General features: G+C 34.3%; 1 protein-coding gene across 1 annotated transcript; it reads left to right on the top strand.

Moving 5' to 3' along the window:
* The first annotated feature begins 5255 nt into the window (after positions 1-5255).
* Positions 5256-11116, top strand: LOC114740778 (DNA replication licensing factor MCM6-like). Its single transcript, XM_028929335.1, is given in 18 exon segments — positions 5256-5407; positions 5532-5681; positions 5777-5902; positions 6310-6472; positions 6641-6834; positions 6934-7129; positions 7210-7284; positions 7747-7976; positions 8060-8174; positions 8822-8896; positions 8973-9113; positions 9205-9408; positions 9489-9650; positions 9733-9788; positions 9993-10141; positions 10224-10352; positions 10532-10662; positions 10757-11116. Coding segments are annotated over 18 exon segments (2517 nt in total). The 5' UTR covers positions 5256-5330; the 3' UTR covers positions 10901-11116.
* Positions 11117-13931: the final 2815 nt, after the last annotated feature.

Genomic DNA, 13931 nt, shown 5'->3' with positions numbered 1-13931 from the left:
AACGCTAGTTGCTAACAGCAAAACTGTTAGTCCATGGTGTGCCATGATTATTATTGAGCTCGCTTGTTTTATGGTTTTAACAATGCTTGTTTTGTGGCTCCAACTGTGCTTGATATTCGTGGCTTCAGCTGTGCTTGTTTCATGACTTAAGTCGAGCTTAATATTCGTGGTTTCGACTGCACTTGCTTTATAGCTTCAGCTACGTTTGTATTGGTGCACTATGGTTAACACCAAGCTCGCTTATATTCATGGGCATTGTTCCTACGCTTGTATTCGCGGCTTCAGCCATACTTGTTGGTTACTTGCCTTCGTAGACCCACACTTGTTGCGTGTTCTATCGAAGTCCTCAATTAAAAAAAGTTTTTCACACTATTACATGATTAGATTTCATACATAAGTTGTTTTAATGTTTAGTAAATTTTATCTACTGAAAATCATTTATATATTTTCTTTTATACTTTACTAGAGTTATAAATAGCCATTAATCATTTATTTTACAAAACAATACATGCACAATTTTTCTTTGAAGCGGTGCTTTGTCTTGTTCTCATTAATGGTACATTATTCATCGGAAAATTTTTTTGGCCTTAGAGAGCATTGCCGACCTTGATAGGAGAGGCGTTTCATTGTTAATCAAAGCTTGTAAATTGATTGAGTATGCCTACTAATTGATGTAAATTTAAAATTACACTTGTTTTGTTTTTATGATTTAAATGCTCCATGTAGTTAGTTATATGCAAATTTCTATCCTTTTTATTATTTTACAATGTATGGTTTTGTACAAATACAATAAATATTTTTATGTGTTTGATTTAGTGATAATAACATTATTAAGTGGGGTAATTATTTAATTGCTTTAAATCTTAAGGAATGTGAGTTCTCTCATATTTTGTGCTGGTCATCCCTTATATTTCGGCACTTGACACATTTGATACAAAACACTGAAAATGAGAGATAAAGATTAGGATTACAATTAAAAAAATATATTAAAATAGTGTTTAACATAAAGGATTACTTATTATTTGGGATTAAACAAATCCATATATATATGGCATTGGGAAATAGCATGGAGAGAGGTAGTATTCCCCAATCCCACCTATATGGGATTGCCTAATCTAATGTAATAAGAAATTACTCATACCAAATACTCTTTAATGGTTTTTTCAATCTCAATATCAATTCTTATCCCTATTTTTAATACTTCGTATTAAACAGGGCCTAGGTGTAATAATACTAAATGGTCTACTCATGTTGGAAACTCTATTAAGAGTATTGTTAATTATGCTATGAGTAACCATGAGTAATTTTGATGGCAGAGGGTCTATTGCAATTGTGGTTTGTGATTGTAATGGCTTTCTCTTCGATGGTATGGAGGAGATGATTCGAGATGAGTCTTCTCTTTTTGCTGAAGGAGCTGCATTGCAAGAAGCTTTTAACCATGCCATTGAGAATCAACCTGATGATGTCCTTTTCAAATCAGATAACAAAATTTTAATTGATTGTGTTAACAATCAATCATCTCCCCTGATTGGAGATGTGATATTATCAAGAATAATCTTGGTTTGTCAAGGAAACTCCTTAGGAATCACTCTTGTAGACTAGATTGTACAAAGCTTCTTTGTTGGGTTGCGTCCCACAATTGGGTCTAGAGGCTACCTCCTGCTCTTAGGCACCTTCTGGATCAAGATGGCCATACTGTTATCCTGGATCATGGTTAATGCTTTCTTTTAACTTCTTTAGTAGTTTTGTTGAGTTGTTTGGTGTTTGGATGTTCACTTGAATAGTAGGGAAGTTGCACCACGTTTTATTATAATTGAGGTTCTTTTTTGGCCAAAAAAATGTATGGCTCTTCACATCAATATATATCGTTACATACTGCAACATAGTTCTTCCAAACCTCCTCATTAGTCATGACTATATTTGTTTAAGCACAAATGAATCTAGTGTATTGTAACAACGGGGAAAAACGTGCGCAACTTGTTGAACTTTTGCTTGATTTGGCTCAAACTAAAAGATTGTTGGCATTTTGCATTAAAGTTTTCTAAATATTTTTTCACACTTCAGATGCAAAAAAACAATTGTGCATATTTTCTTTGATTACTTTTCCAACCATGTGATATCAATGGAGCAATAGTATACTTTGCCTAAGTTTAGTTTCCTAGTTATTCTATATTTCCACTAATTTTCACCTATATTGGCAATGAATATTGGCAAAAAGATTATTAATGTAATGCTTATACTCAAAGTTCATTATTGTTAATGCACTCAATTAATAAAACAAAGTTACTGCTTTATAAAATAGGAGTAACCTAGGTCATTCTTTTCTCAAAAAACCTGATTGTTTCTACTTATTAATAAATTTGGACAAAGAATCGAAATTAACCAAGTTGGATACCAATTAGTCTAGTTGAATTAACCTATGTAAAAATAATAAAAACAATAACTAAAGTACTGGTTTGAGTTTCTTAGTGTTTAAGTGGAATAGTCAAATGAATAGATGAATGCATCAACTCTTGGATTGGGTTAGGGGTACCATCCTAGCTTCTCAAATGCTTGGAGTAACACCTTCCATTAAGTTAAATGAATTTGCCAAATCTGCCATAAAAATTAATGTCAATCAAGTATTAAGCATTTTCTATAATCCTAGCAAGTGTTCAAGCCTTTAATTACCATTTATGATTACCTCATATGTGAATTAGTCCTATTGCAAACTTAGATCACTCTTTAGAACATATACTTAATTATATGTCTCATCCTTATAAAATATTTGTCGCAATTGAAAGTTAAATTTTAGCAACAACTTTTTAGAGTTACTGCTAAAAGTTATCACCGAAAGTTAGATTTCTTTTATAGTGAAATCATGCATATAATTATGAAAACAATTGATTTCAAGATCCATAAAAAAGAGGCGAAACCAAACATCGTAGAATCCTAGAGATTTGCTCACAACAGAGTTAATTTACAAGTCAATGAAAACATGTCTATCAATCCATACACACTCCTCAATTCGCAAATCACCGCTCCTAATTCAAAAACTACAAATGTGAATACAAAGAAAGTGAATGAAAGGCTTCAGGCTTGGTGGCTACTCCCTTGAAGAACTACAGGCTCACATACTCCACTAATTTCCAATCCAAGAGCTGGAGACGCTCAACCACTCATAGCTGAAGGTTTAACTCCATCAAACTATGGTATAAACTTGATCGAGGTTAACAAACCTTGGGCAAATCCATGAAAAGATTGAGACGGGGAGGATGAAATGAATTGAGGTATAAATGGCATTTGGATAAGAAAATGGATGATAATCTATGGTGAAATTGAGAAGTGCAACTCAACGTGGAAAGGAACTCTGATTCAATGCGAACTGCAATTCAGCTGCGGCTTAGGAATTCTGGGGATAGCGATTGAATGGAAACTCTTTTCTGCCCTTACACCTAATACGACATGAATAACCCATGTGATAAATATTGTACCGATTCTTAAGAGTATTCTGCAAGATAAACTTTTTATCTGCATATATCCACTATGTCCAATTTTTTGATCAAATTTTAATTTAATGTATAGACTTTACTTTATAAGAAACCACAAGAATAAAATTTAAATACTTTATTGGACCATTATTAATTAAAAAAAAAATACATATGACGAAATTTGGTTAGAGAACTAAATCTAATGGATACGGGCAAATAGATCTAAGTTTTGTCCGTATAGAAGCATTGCGTGGTGTGTGTATAAAGGTCTGTGGTGATTATTACATATTTCAATTACATGCATGGTTCGAGTCTGTTTAAGTTAGGCTAGAATAAGTTTTGCTCATGTTTTTGCATGAGATTATAGTTGCTTGTGGATTTGTTGAGCTTCATAAGAAGTCCTAAAGCAGGTGAATTGAAGACATATTGAAGTTATTGTGAAACCCAAGTGATTAAGAAAATTTTGGATAGTTATGAGTGAAGTTCATCAGGCAATTTCAGTTTTGTTCTAAACTTTAATATGAAACAAAAATCAATTCAATCTAACTTTTCTAAAATTAATTATAAATTTTAAAGTTGATATAGAATGGGAAAAAAAAAATAAGAAAACAGCAGCCTAAGAAAATAGTTGGAATATCAAAGATTTCAAAGATTTCAAAGATTTATCATTCTTATCCCACTTTGCCCTTTAATAAATTTCTCATTCTTATAAAAATTTAGTTATTTAATAATTAAGAATTTTCTTCTCATTTAGCTTCCTAAGCTTATAAAATAATTTTCCTAGAGTTTTCAGGCTAAAAATTAACATCTATCCATTTTTCTTGAGTTTCTCAAGAAAATAAGCCTTTTATTTATGAAATTAAGTTTTAAATTATTTCTACCCCTTTTTGGCAAATAAGCTCTTCCATAAACTCATTTATCTCCAAAAATAATTATCTATAGTTTTTTAATCATTTTGTGCATTTATATATTTTTATAATTATTTCTTTCTTTATTTTCCTGAATTTCTTTAGGAAAATCCATAAAAAAATACTTCTTCAATTTTAAAATTTTAAATCAGGAATTATTATATAAATGTGTTGTTGTTTGCTTTTCAAGTGCATTCAATTACTATTAATATGTAGTAAATAAGACTGATTTTGAATTTTAAAATTTGAGAGGTATTTTTTTAAATTTTCTTGATCTGTTACTAAAAAATATGCTTTATTTATTTTTCTTAGATTTTAGCTAATTCTTTAACCTTTCTAATCATCTTATTAAGGGAAAATTGGTATAAAAAAATCCTTGTTTAAAATTTTTTTTTTTTGATACATCCTTGTTTAAAATTTTAATTGGCCAGAAGAATCTGAAATTGTGCAAGTATAAATATGATCCGTGAGTATAACATATCATCTACTGTGTGCAATTGCACAAAATTAAATTCTTCACTATTATCAAATATATAGAAAACTAAAAGCTGAATATAATTAAATTTGAATTCATTTAATTATAATACTATTTATTTTTGAATTCTGTTATATTATAATATTATTTATATTCCTATGTGACTCCTTTCACAATTTTCCTTTTCGTTACTTATTCATTCTTATCATTTTGTTCCAATGAGAATGAAAATAAATAACACGGCAAGGAAAAATAGCATCGGGTACTGCCCCATTAGAACTGGAAGCCCATGCCTGTGACCCGGAAACCACTGCTTTTGGCGGGAAACCGTTGGGCGCCTTTCGTCTTTTTCCCGCCAATAATACAGCGAGATCCCATTTGGAGTGAGGCGGAATCCAGATTCTAAGAATCAGGAAGAGTAAGAAGAAGCAGTATCCGTTGTGAAGAAGGTGTCTTGTGCTGAGGAAAGAGACGGAAATGGAAGCATACGGTGGGTACTTGGTGGATGAGAAAGCTGCTCGGGTTGAGGATGCTTTCCTTGAATTTCTGAAGAGGTCTCTTCTCTTGTTCTGTTTTCTCACTCTGGTTCTCTTTAATTTAATTTGAGGGTCTCTTGAGTTATTTTTTTTCCCTTCCAATTCTGATTCTAATTTTTTTCATTTGTTCTGGGAAAATCAGCTTCCGGGTCGGCCAGCAGAGAGAGCCATATTACGAAGCGGAGATTGAAACAATGAGAGCCAACGAATCCAACACGATGTTCATCGATTTCTCGCATGTCATTCTTTATAACGATCTTCTTCAGAAAGCCATCTCTGATGAATACTTGAGGTTCTGTTCTTTCTGCATTTTTAATGAAACCCCAAGTGTTTCGCGATTTATGAAATTGCCTTTCATATTCTGAGCCCAATAATTTACTGTGATAGATTTGAGCCCTATTTGAAGAACGCTTGTAAGAGGTTTGTTATGGACTCGAAGCCAACCGTCATATCTGACGATAACCCTCACAAAGACATAAACATTGCTTTCTTCAACATCCCAATCGTTAAGAGGTAAAGTTTCTGTTTTCTATTATTTTTACCCTTTTCCTGTTAACCTGTTTGTCCCCTTGTATGAACCAAATTTGGAAGCTGTTAGGTTTTCGGTACCCTCCATGTCACACGTATAGCCATGAGAAAAAGAATTTGGTGACAGGAGTAACACATATTTTCGTAGATTGTTTGGTCAATGTGTGTATTAAATAAAAATCTGCAGTTTTTGGGCTTTTTGTTGCTTCAATTTGTTATACCTACTTCCAACCTGTGTGAGTAAATTTTCTATAGGAACCAAATTGAACGATGTACTGTTAGCCTTTCTGCACCAGTAGACTGCACACAGTGCACTGGTTTCTTCTAGGATTGTTGCTGCTCACTCTAACGTCAGCTGTTCTCATTTATTCCCTTAATTTCAAAACTTTCAGGTTAAGGGAACTTACTACAGCTGAAATTGGAAAACTGGTGTCTGTGACCGGAGTGGTGACACGGACAAGTGAGGTTCGACCTGAGCTTCTCCAGGGAACTTTCAAGTGCTTAGAATGTGGTGGGATTGTAAAGAATGTTGAACAGCAATTCAAGTATACTGAGGTGAATTACAGATAATTGATCAAAACATAGTTGGTGTAATAAAATTCAAAATAAATGAATTTTTATGCATTTTACTTTAGATTTAGGTTATAAATTATTGTTCTCTGTTATCAACTGTTTCCTTAGTTATCCTTTGACTACCACTGTCTAATTTGCATGCTCTTGCAGCCAGCGGTCTGTCTAAATGCAACCTGTTTAAAGGGGGCAAGGTGGGCATTGCTGCGGCAAGAGAGCAAATTTACTGACTGGCAGAGGGTAAGAATGCAGGAGACATCTAAAGAGATACCTGCGGGATCTCTTCCTAGGTCATTAGATGTTATTCTGCGTCATGAGATTGTGGAACAGGCCAGAGCTGGTGACACGTAAGACTTCCGATGCCTTAAATATTCTGAGTTAGTGAAATTGCAGGGTAATTATTACCTGATTGAAGTCATATCCATTCTTATTCTGTCTTCCTACAGGGTGATTTTTACAGGGACTGTGGTTGTCATACCTGATATATTGGCATTGGCGTCTCCTGGAGAGAGAGCTGAATGCCGCCGAGAAGCTTCTCAACGCAAGAGTTCTTCAGTTGGAACTGAAGGTGTGCGGGGTCTTAGGGCTTTGGGAGTCAGGGACCTCTCGTATCGACTGGCTTTTATTGCCAACTCTGTTCAGGTTAGGTTGTTAATGGATCTGTACATCTTCACATGGTTTGGTTTAATATAAGATGTGTTTCTTAATTTCTTGGTCTACAGATATGTGATGGAAGAAGAGAGACAGACATCAGGAATAGAAAGAAGGATGCGGATGACGAAGAGCAGCAATTTACAGTCAGTACATGATGCTATTTTCTTGCATGCACCTTTGTATCTTCATATGGCTTGACTTATCTTTAATTGCATTTAGTAAATGAGCTTGATTTTCTTTTTCCCTTTATAATTACGCTTTAAAAATTCTCATCCTCATTTTTTTCAGTTCCTGTTCCCAGTATTCTAGTCTGTATGTCTGCATCACAATGTTTTCTATGCTAGTAAATGAACCTGCTAATTTCAGATACGTAAATTAGTTTTGGTTCCAGTGAACAAAATGTATTCTTTGTATGCTTCTTAATCAGGAACCTGCTGCAGCATCTCTGATCATAATTATTTTTCCTACTTGTATAGAACGTGTATGAAAAAAAAAACGAAACAATAATAACGTGGTTATAAAAGAAGAAGAAGACTAGTGCATATTTCCTCTTTGTCTTGGAAAGGTTGATTAATGACCCTCTGTTTGGCTGTCTTATATTACAGACACAGGAGCTTGATGAAGTTAAGAGAATGAGGAACACTCCAGATTTCTTTAACAAACTTGTTTCCAGCATAGCACCAACTGTCTTTGGTCACCAAGATATCAAGCGAGCAATCCTTCTTATGCTAATGGGTGGAGTACATAAATTTACTCATGAAGGCATCAATCTAAGAGGAGATATTAATGTTTGTGTTGTTGGGGATCCTAGTTGCGCCAAGTCTCAGTTTCTCAAGTACTTCTCCTTTTATGTATGTTGGTTCTATTGTATCATTTATGCAATTGAGTGGCTAATACGTGCTAATCTATGATTATTAGATATGCTGCTGGCATAGTTCCAAGATCTGTGTATACATCTGGAAAATCATCCTCTGCTGCTGGCTTGACTGCAACAGTTGCCAAGGAGCCTGAAACTGGGGAGTTTTGCATTGAGGTAAATACAGTCTGTTGCTACTTTGTACTCTTTAGAAATTAAGAAGTTAGTGCGGCTGGATTAGGGTATGCTGGGATAATCTTGTAAATTCATAACTGGTTTTCTACCTTCAATATCATGGAATCTCTAGTTTATAGTGGCATATAAGATGAGCATTCCACATGCCTAGTTTAAAGTTAGACTAAACGAGGGAATTATGAAATCTATTAATTGGTTGTGCATATTATAAGCTTTGGAGATTTAGTTGCTTGAAAACGAAAACAAGAAATGGCAAGATATTATACGACATATGCACTAGAATCAATTATTGAATGAGGATTTGAGATCCTCTCAGTTCTCATGATTTTAGCTTGTATTTCAGATGTCTGTCTACCCATTCTTGATCTTCGTGTTATTTACTCTTATTTTGCATGATATCATGGCAATTAGAATTTTATGTTAACATCTCATACAAAAGTGACATGTTAATTATTTTGTGTAATAATATGGACTGAGGTATGCTATTAATAAAGCATGGAGGTGCAGCAAATGAGTATGATTTTTCCTTTTTATAATATTATTTGTTATATTTTTATTGGATTGCTTGATGATATTAGGTACTATCTTCAACTATGTGTTTTTCTGATACTTGAATAACTTTTGTCCAGGCTGGTGCTTTGATGCTTGCTGACAATGGCATTTGTTGCATTGATGAATTTGACAAGATGGATGTCAGAGATCAGGTAATAAGCATAATTTTTTGATTTGGTATCCTGTGGCCGTGAACAGGGAAGTATCTCATACTTGAATGAATTGAAGGTAGCAATTCATGAGGCCATGGAGCAGCAGACAATTAGTATCACCAAGGCAGGAAACACAGCCACACTTAATGCACGTACTTCCATTCTTGCAGCCGCCAACCCTACAGGGGGACGATATGACAAGTCTAAACCACTCAAAGTAAGTTATCCAGTTTCTGATAGAAAGAAAATCATTGTTCGTTGCTCCTCTCTCTGAATGGAAAGGCCTAATTACTCTAGTTGCTTTTCAGTATAACGTGGCCCTTCCACCAGCTATTTTATCAAGGTTCGATCTGGTATATGTTATGATTGATGACCCAGATGATCAGACAGATTACCACATAGCCCATCACATTGTGAGAGTTCATCAAAAGCGCGAAGAAGCTCTGACTCCATCATTCAGTACAGCAGAACTGAAGCGATATATAGCTTATGCAAAAACTCTCAAACCAAAGGTTTGATGAATTATTTGCCTTTGAGACCACTTGCTTATATGAATTTTGTGCTTCTTTCTTACATAGCCTGATTAATGCAGCTCAATCCAGATGCCAGACAACTATTAGTAGACTCTTATGTGGCCCTTCGGAGAGGAGATATGAACCCTGGTAGTAGGGTTGCATATCGCATGACTGTTAGGCAGTTGGAGGCATTAATCAGGCTCTCTGAGGCCATTGCACGTTGTCATTTGGAAACTCAGGTGCTACATGATTTTTGAACTTACCTACCTCCATTTAGCATTACATATTTGGCTTTTCTGGGCTAAAGTTGGCCTTTTGCAGGTGCAACCTCGTCATGTTCGTCTAGCGGTTAGACTGCTGAGCACGTCCATAATAAGGCAAGATGACAATCAACAATATATACCTTATGATTTGCTTTCGCTTACGCATCATCATCATCTTTATATCTTCCATTTCCAATCTCCTTTATCTCTTTCTACTACTTACCATGTGTATTCACAAAAATAATTGCTTGTTTCCCAGTTGTTATGCTAATTGCTTTTTGAAGTTGACAACTGTATTTTTTTCCCCCTTGTCTGCAGTGTGGAGTCCAGCGAAATTGATCTGTCTGAATTTCAAGAAGAAAACCGAGATGGACAGCTTGGGTGGTGTGATGATGGACCTGATAGCAGAAACGATGCTGATGATCAAGGAGGGAAGCACTACAGAACAGAAAGATGATGAACTAAAGGTGAGGTTTCTTGTACCCACTTTACCTTAAAATGACCATACTTTTGAGGAATATCTGCACTGAAGATGATGAATATTTCCAGAGGATGCAGCAGACGGTCCTACCCCTCAACAAGGCAAGAAGCTTATTATAAGCGATGAATATTTCCAGAGAGTTACCCAGGCCCTTGTTATGCGCCTTAGACAGCATGAAGAAACTGTTGCACAAGAAGGTGAGCAGTACAAATTTTTCCCTTTGGCATGTAAATACTAAATACGAAAGAATCGCTCAAAATGCTGCTGGCTTAATTGATCTAATCTATTTCCATGAGTTTAGCTATATTCCCTTTCCTGGGTGTCCACTTAGGTACTATATTGAAATGTTAAATTCCCATGGGCTTGTTAATTTCAGGAACTGGTTTGGCTGGAATGAGGCAACGGGATTTGATCCAGTGGTATGTGAGCCAGCAAAATGAGAAAAATACTTATAGTTCAATGGAGGAGGCAGCTGCGGAAATTACCAAAATTAAAGCTATTATAGAGGTACACATTCACTTTATATGCTTCCCAGAATTTATTTACTAACATGCAGACAGATGGTCGCATGTTTAACGAGAACAAAAACTTGTACTGGCAGAGTTTGATTAGAAGGGAGGGCCATTTGATAGTGCTAGATGATGGTAGGCAAGCAGCATCGGAGGCCGCAGGTGCGGAGCACGTGACATCAATCTCCAGAAATGACCGGATCCTGGCTGTGGCTCCAAACTATGTTGTCGATTAACAGCTTTTCGCGTTGTTGCAATGCTATGATGTGTAAGTGTGTACAAGGGAACATTCAAATTATTCAATTACCACTGGAAATTAGTAACTAATGAAACTGGTCTTTGATGGAGAAAGTAGCAGATCACTCATGATTTATGTCGGCAGTTTCCGTGCTAGAGGGCAGGCCATCGGTGGCCTTGTATAAAGAATTTGTCACAATCAAAATCGGATGCACCAAAAGCCTCGGCACACTAAGATTTATTCAATACTGCGAAGAGATTTTATTGACTAGCTGTTGGTAGTTAACTATCTCGTAATTCTGTAATCTGTCACATGCTCACGCAAGAGTTGCAAGATATTGGTGACCTTGATAACGATTGTGTTTTTTTTTTTTTTTGGCCAAACTATACATACTTTCTCTAATTTTTATGTCATGTGTAGATAGCCTTCTTGATCTCTGAAACTTTACAGCAAACTCCAAACTGTCACATTTATGAATAACTTAACTGAAATTAGTTTTGTTTATTATTTGCACATAATTTAAAGCTTATTACAAACTTGGTTAAACTCGTGTGTGACTCGGCTAATTTGTTTATCTTATTGAGATAGGCAAATGTATATTGAACAAAACTAGCTCAGTGCAGAATTTGTAGGAGGGCATGGTTCGAAAAACAAAAATAAAGACCAAAGGCAAAAACTAATATTAATGCAAAAATATGAAATACTAAAAGTAACTTGTCTTCTTTTTTTGGTGAAATAAGTTGTCTTATTTTAAAGTTGTAGACTTGTGCCGCTTTCTTCATAATCTTTTATTTTATGTTGCCGCCACATGTGCCCTTTGGTTGAGAGTCAGAACTCAAGGTGAAAGACCGAAGGAGGAAAAAGAAAGGAGATAGCGTGTAGAAAGAGAGGGAACGGTTAATGTTGTTGGAAAAAATAACAATAAACTATTAATGTTGAAGAATTTAATTTCAATTATTTAAATTTGAAAATATATGTATACCAAATTATTATGATTGCTTGCATTTTAATTACTTAATCATATACTTTTTATAACTATTCTCTGTTTACCCTCCAACGGTACCCTGTGGGGCTGGTAGCATCATGATCTATCAACTCATCGTGAACTATGTATACTTGTACGCGTAGGTTTGACAACCTTATTGGAAAACTATGAGACATTTATTATTAATTTTAAATGTTAAAGGTTTATGGGAATTTTACGTAATTTAACGTTTTTTTTTTGGTGCCACCCTTAGATAGCCTGTAAAAATATTATTAATGTCTAACAATGTTGAATATACTAGTAAATTTTAATATTTTCAAAATACTACATTTTATCTAAAAGTCCTCTTTTGCAATTTAATCATAAACATGTAAAATTAACCAAATGTCCTATGTGTCTTCCTGTTAATGGTTCTTCGAACTTTATAAGTTCTTCTAAAATTATTATTTCCATTTTTACGATTATTTCTTAAAATTTTACAAATCTTTCTTTGCTATTGATTGCGTGAAACAAATTGCAAAGTTTTTCCTATTCAATATTCAATGGCATTGGGCATTGTCGGGATTTACAACTCCGCGTTTGTGGATGTTGTCATGATACAAAAATGGGCCAAAACTTGCATATGATGGACCAAGAAGTTTGGGCTGAAAGGGGTGGAATGAATAAAAAATGGAGAGGTAATGGCTACATAAAAAGAATATACGTTGTAGGGAGCCCAAACAAAAGGGGAATACACAAATAACCAGCAACTTGTTGATGGAGGGGTGGAGGCGGCAATGTCCTCACTACCATAAAGTGGAGATGGTGAATTTAAATTTTAAGAAGCATACTATCTCCGGTCCTAAATATAAAAACTAGTTGACTAATTTGAGTAGATTAAAAAAATAAGTTAAGTTAGTTATTTATAACAAATAAATGTTGTTGTTATTAAAATCTCCTCACCAATAAAGCTTATTGGCTAGAACTGTCATTATTAGAAAGACTATTTTAGAAAAAAAATAAATAATTATAAGAGAAAAAGTGGATTGGGATCTTATATTTAGGATCAAAATAAAATTCAAACGAGATCTATATTAAGAACCGAAGGTAGTACTTATTTAGAGAACTACGCATTAAGATACCGATTGGTACGAAGTACTGAAAATAAAAAGTAAGAATTAGAATTGCAATTGAAAAAATATGTTAAAAAAGTGTTTAGTACGAATGATTACTTATTATTTGGGATTAAGCAACCCATATGTGAGATTGGAGAATACTGTGGAGAGAGGTGGTTTTCTCCAATCCCACCTATATGGGATTGCCTAATCCCATGTAATAAAAAATTACTCATACTAAACACTTTTTAATGGTTTTTCTCAATCCCAATCCATACCTATCTTTTTTAATAGTTCATACCAAATGAAATCTAAGTATTCAAGACGTGACAGAAATGTTTAAAGTAACTTAGAGATACCTGAGTTTAAACCAAATGAAAGAGAAGAAGATATGGATCAAGGTCATGGAAATTTTTTCCAATCGTTCTCTTAATGCCTTCTTCTGTATTTCTCTTCTTCTGACATTCTTTGGACCTTATTTTCATTAAATCACAATTAGTATTGTGGAGCTCATGAAACATCCGTCATTTTGACATCTTTATTACGCATTTTGAAGCGCTATAATGTAGGTCAATCATTAACCAAAACTCATAAATTAAATTTTGTATTTTTATTCTTGGGTTACTATTCATTTGGTATTTTCCAGTTTTGTCGTTCAATTTTAAAAATTCATCACTAATAAAAATATTTGAAATCCCTATAAATCCTTTACATGAGAAAAATATTACTCTAGCCTAATCCTGTCCATATTGATACAGTTTATTCTTTTTTAAACTTGCTCTATTTTTTTTATAGAAATTGTTCTTTGAGTTTCAAAATTCATAACTCATGTTTTACATATCCATTTGCCTTGATATAGGATTTGTTGGAAAGCTTAGGAAGTGACGTTTGCACATAAGAATCATCATAGTCATTAGAGATCTTTACTAAGCGTTATTTAACAAAATATT

This window comes from Neltuma alba, unplaced genomic scaffold, assembly GCF_004799145.2.
Source record: "Neltuma alba isolate B1F8T4 unplaced genomic scaffold, ASM479914v2 tig00000041_pilon, whole genome shotgun sequence".
Classification (NCBI taxonomy): Eukaryota; Viridiplantae; Streptophyta; class Magnoliopsida; order Fabales; family Fabaceae; genus Neltuma; species Neltuma alba.
The sequence above is the reverse complement of the archived record's forward strand: the minus strand, read 5'-3'. Positions and strand labels throughout refer to the sequence as shown.